The 4931-nt window shown below is 36.2% G+C and overlaps 1 protein-coding gene across 1 annotated transcript; it reads left to right on the forward strand.

The window, feature by feature from the left end:
* Positions 1–3373: 3373 nt before the first annotated feature.
* Positions 3374–4303, forward strand: LOC102815953 (olfactory receptor 4C11-like). Its single transcript, XM_006877583.1, has one exon. The coding sequence runs from the start codon at positions 3374–3376 to the stop codon at positions 4301–4303; it is 930 nt and encodes a 309-aa protein (XP_006877645.1).
* The last annotated feature ends 628 nt before the right edge of the window (positions 4304–4931 follow it).

Here is a 4931-nt window from a genome sequence, read left to right on the forward strand (position 1 = left end):
CATTGTGGAATAATGTACTGGACCACAGAGTTAGTTTGTACTGTAAACGCAAAGGTTCAAGTTCACCAGCAACTCGTTGAAAACCCTATACAGATTTGTTATGAGTTAGAAACAACTCGAGTGTACTCAAAAACAAAAGGATAAAAATTTTAAATTATTTCTTCTTTAATACCAACCCTACTTGTTACCTACAGAAATATCTCTGAACGTATGTTTACCTCCATGTCTGATGTCAGAATGCAGTTTCCCTTCCCAGAGACTTCAGTATTATGATTCCCTTTGCACGCTTCGAAACACATTTCATTTATACAAAAGTTTAAAATATTCTTATTCTAAGCATATGCTTACATCCTCTGATTTAATGTTTTGTTTTGTTTCACAATATATTTTATAATATAAAAGTCTTGCATTCATATTGGCTTTGCTTATATCAATGATTACGTGAAAGTATTAAGCCTGTTTTTTTCAGGGACCTTTTGATTGAGATTTAAGTGGGTTCTTGTCTTTGACTCTCATGGAAAGGATCACAATGAGTATCTTTATTGTGCATGTAACTTCAGGAAATTGAATCAACAACTGATGCAATTATAGTATGTTGTTACATGCGGTAGAGTTGGTTCCAATACATACTGACCCAGTGTAGAATTTCTCAGGAGCAGCTGGTGAGCTTGAACCCCCAACCTTGTGGGTCAAGCCAACTTTGCAATCCACTGCATTAACCCACAGCACCACACCAGGACTCCTTTAAAATTCTAGATGTTGAAAAATGCTCCTTAGAGATTGTACTCTTTTAAACTCCTGTAAAGAATGTAAGAGCTTGATGGATTTCCAATCATCACTAATCCTGTATGTTCATTAACATTTATTCAAATATTTTTCACTGATGTGATAGGTGAAAAGGTATCTAGTTGGAATTTAATTTTAATATCTTTATAAGTATGATGAAAGCAAATGTTGTTTTCTTTTGTTTCATTCTTTAGATTGAAAAGTCTCTTAAATTGAATTTTTTGCCCATTATTCATTTGTGATGGTGTTTTTAAAAGGACAGATCGATCAAATCTATTCATTTATAAAATTACAGCTGCCATGCCGTATGAATATATTTGACCCCTTTGACATTCTTTATGCTTTTGTCCATGCTAGTTTCTAAGGTGTAAATGTAATAATGCACATAAAACAATTTGTTGAGTTATTGCCATTTGTTTTTATTATTGTTAAGTGTCATTTAATTGATTGTATTTCAAACCAGCCTTATGTATTGTTGTTGTTGTTAGGCACCCTCGAGTTGGTTCCTACCTAGAGCAACCCTATATAGGGTTTCCAAGGAGCAGCTGGTGAGCTTGAATCACCAACTTTGCAGTACAAACAGACTTTGCAGTCCAGAGAATCAACCCACAGCACCACACCAGGACAGAATAAAATGCTGCTATTCCTGTATCATCATCCCAATTGTTGCTAAGCTTCAGTCTATTGTTGCAGCCACTTTTTGGCCCATCTCATTGAGGGTCTTCCTCTTTTTTAAAACCCTCTACTTTATCAAACATTTCATCCATCTCCAGGCATTGGTCCTTCATGTTACCACATTCATAGTAAATGAGATGATATCTTGTCATCTTTGATTCTAAGGAACATTGCCTCCTGTAGAGATTTATAGCCTTGGAAACGCTATACAGGTCACTGTGAGTCAGAACCAACTTGATGGCACACAGCACCAACAGTAAGCAGACCATGACAAGTATATTAATTCTACTTGCAGTCTATGAAATACTCAGTATTCTTTAACAACACCATAATACAAATACATCAATATTTTTTTGTCTATCTTGTTGTTTAATCAACTTTTATACACATATGTGGCATTTCAAAATACTATGGCTGTGTCAGGCATGTAGTTAAGCATATCGTTAGTTATAAATATTATTTTCCTTTTTATTTATACTTCTAGTGGAAGTCAGGATACAAGATGATCAAAAGCATGGAATTGTAGTTAAGTGCTCTCGAGGCGGTTCTGACTCATAGAAACCCTGTATTCATTTTCTTAGGCTGTCAATCTTTGCAGGAACAGAAAACCACATCTTTCTCCCAATCAAGACCATACACTACAAGAATTACATTGAAATGTGTCTGCTATGAACTATAGTTTCTTGACATTTTTTTCTACAACCTTACTCTGGTAATGTGGGTTACGAGTCAGGCTGCTAACCTCAAGATCAATAGTTCAAAATTACCAGTTGTGCTGGAGGATAAAGATGAAGCTTTCTTCTCCTGTGAAGATTTACAACCTCGAAAATGATATGCAGAGTCGCTAAGTCAGAACCAACTCCAAGGCATACCACCACACCAGTGTATAAATTGTAAACCTGAAATTTAAAAAGATGTTCTGATATATGAAATTTGAAAAGCTGTTATCCCTCTCCTTTTTATTAATTATAACCTTGGTATGTCCCATTTCTTAAGAAACTATATTAAAAGAACTAGAGAGGTAATGCATATGGAGAAGAATATTGCTTTTGACAATGTACAATGTACATGGTACAATAAATCTATAACTGGACTACCAGGTTTGAGAACTGGGAAGGATATTTGAAATAAGTCACATCATAGATTCTGTGCTGTGGGTAAATGCACCAGACTGCAAAGCTGTTTCAACTGCAAGGTTGGTGGTTCAAACTCACCAGCGTCTCCTTGGAAACCCTATACAGGGTCTCTATGGGTTGGAACCAACTCAACAGCACTTGACAACAACAACAACCATTAATATGAATCCTAGTGTGGCATTGTAGGGTAATGCACTGGACTGCTAACTGCAAGATGAGCCATTAAAAGCTCAAGGTGTTCCTTGCTATGAGTCAGAAGAGCTTTGATACAGCTCAACAACCAAAACAACCTCTAATAGGTTTCTTGCTGTAAACCAAAACCACATACAGCTTAGGAAAGTGCCACATCCATAACATAAGTGTTTATTATGCTTTGAGAAACATTTTACTTTTCATTATTTTCCTATTATAACCTCTTATGGAATAAGGTAAATGCATCCATTTTAGGAATTCCTCTTCATTTATAGAACTTTACTACACTTTTTATGTTATGTAGTTGTTAGGCAACATGAAGTCGATTATAAATCAGAGCTTAACCTATAGAAGGTTTCCAAGGAGTGGCTGGTGGGTTTGAACAATGGATATGGTAGATAGCCTTCAAATCATTATCCTAAAACACCACACCTGGAAGTAATAAGTGATTACTCAAGGATAAGTTAAAATTTCATAATCAGGTTAAATATTTGAGATATAAATACAACAGTCATCTGATAAAATTCTTTTCTCCTTGCAGATTAAGTATTTCTAACTTTTGCATTTCCACGTGTGCTGGAACAATGCAGCAAAATAAGACTGTAACCGAGTTCATTCTCCTAGGATTGACACAAGATCCTGTGAGGCAGAAACTGGTGTTCATAATTTTCTTGATTTTCTACACTGCAACTGTGGTGGGAAACTTGCTCATTATTGTGATCATCAAGGTCAGCCGAACACTTGGGAGTCCCATGTACTTCTTCCTTTTTTATTTGTCCTTAACTGATACCTGCTTTTCTACTTCAATAGCCCCTAGACTAATTATTGATTCTCTTTCTGCAAAGAATATTATATCCTACAATGAGTGCATGACACAAGTCTTTGCACTGCATTTATTTGGCAGTATGGAGATCTTTGTCCTTATCCTCATGGCTGTTGATCGCTATGTGGCCATCTGTAAACCCTTGCGGTACCCGACCATTATGAGACAGCAGGTCTGCATCATCTTGATTATTTTTGCCTGGATAGGGTCTTTTATACATTCTACATCTCAGATTCTCCTGGCCTTGAAACTGCCATTCTGTGGACCCAATTTGATTGATCATTACTGTTGTGATTTGCAGCCTTTGTTAAAACTTGCCTGTATGGACACTTATGTCATCAACCTACTGTTTGTATTCAATAGTGGGGCCCTCTGCTCTAGCAGTTTCTTGCTTCTGATGATCTCATACTTTGTTATCTTGCATTCGCTGAGAAACCACAGTGCGGAAGGGAGAAAAAAAGCCCTTTCCACTTGCGTCACTCACATCATTGTAGTCATCATATTGCTTGTTCCATGTATATTCATATATACACGACCTTCAGTTTCTTTCCCTGTAGACAAGATGGTGACAGTATTTTATACCATTGGAACACCTTTTCTCAACCCACTTGTGTATACACTCAGGAATGCAGAAGTGAAAAATGCCATAAGAAAGCTATGGAGTGTCAAAATTACCTCAGAAAACATATAATGAAATATGGCTACAACGACATATTCAGTAATGTTATTGTATCTGTATGACAACAACTATACTAGTCTGTGATTATTGTATTATTGCCAATTTTGTATGAAGTGGTTGCATTATACTTTTTTATAGTTTAGAGTCAAAATGAATGTCTGGGTTCATTGTTGTTTCAGAACAGGATACATGGTCAGAATAAACCAGATAGATAATTATGGACCAAGACAACATTAACCACAATCAATCTTTTCAGAGAGCTTAATTCTGACATAGCTGACTATGATTTATGATAGGGTTTCAAAAGTTTGTGAGAAATGGAATAAAACGGAAGTGCAATACACAGAAAGAGGAGTGGGGTGGAAGAACAAGGTAGATAGGGGAACACTTAGACAGGTTTGTACAGGCTAAATGGGACAGAGGTAAATTGTGATGTATGCTCAATTTTGGAAAAACAGGGCTCTGTGATACATGGATCAAGGCATAGTCTGAATGCATAAAAGAGGTGAAATAACATCAAGATACTTGACTATCTTATTAATGTTGGTTTCCCTGGCCTACTATTGTAAAATAGACACAAGTGGGATAGAAAGAAATATGAGAAGCATGATTACAGATAACTTGTAAGCCCATCTTCAAC

This window comes from Chrysochloris asiatica, unplaced genomic scaffold, assembly GCF_000296735.1.
Source record: "Chrysochloris asiatica unplaced genomic scaffold, ChrAsi1.0 scaffold00531, whole genome shotgun sequence".
NCBI lineage: Eukaryota > Metazoa > Chordata > Mammalia > Afrosoricida > Chrysochloridae > Chrysochloris > Chrysochloris asiatica.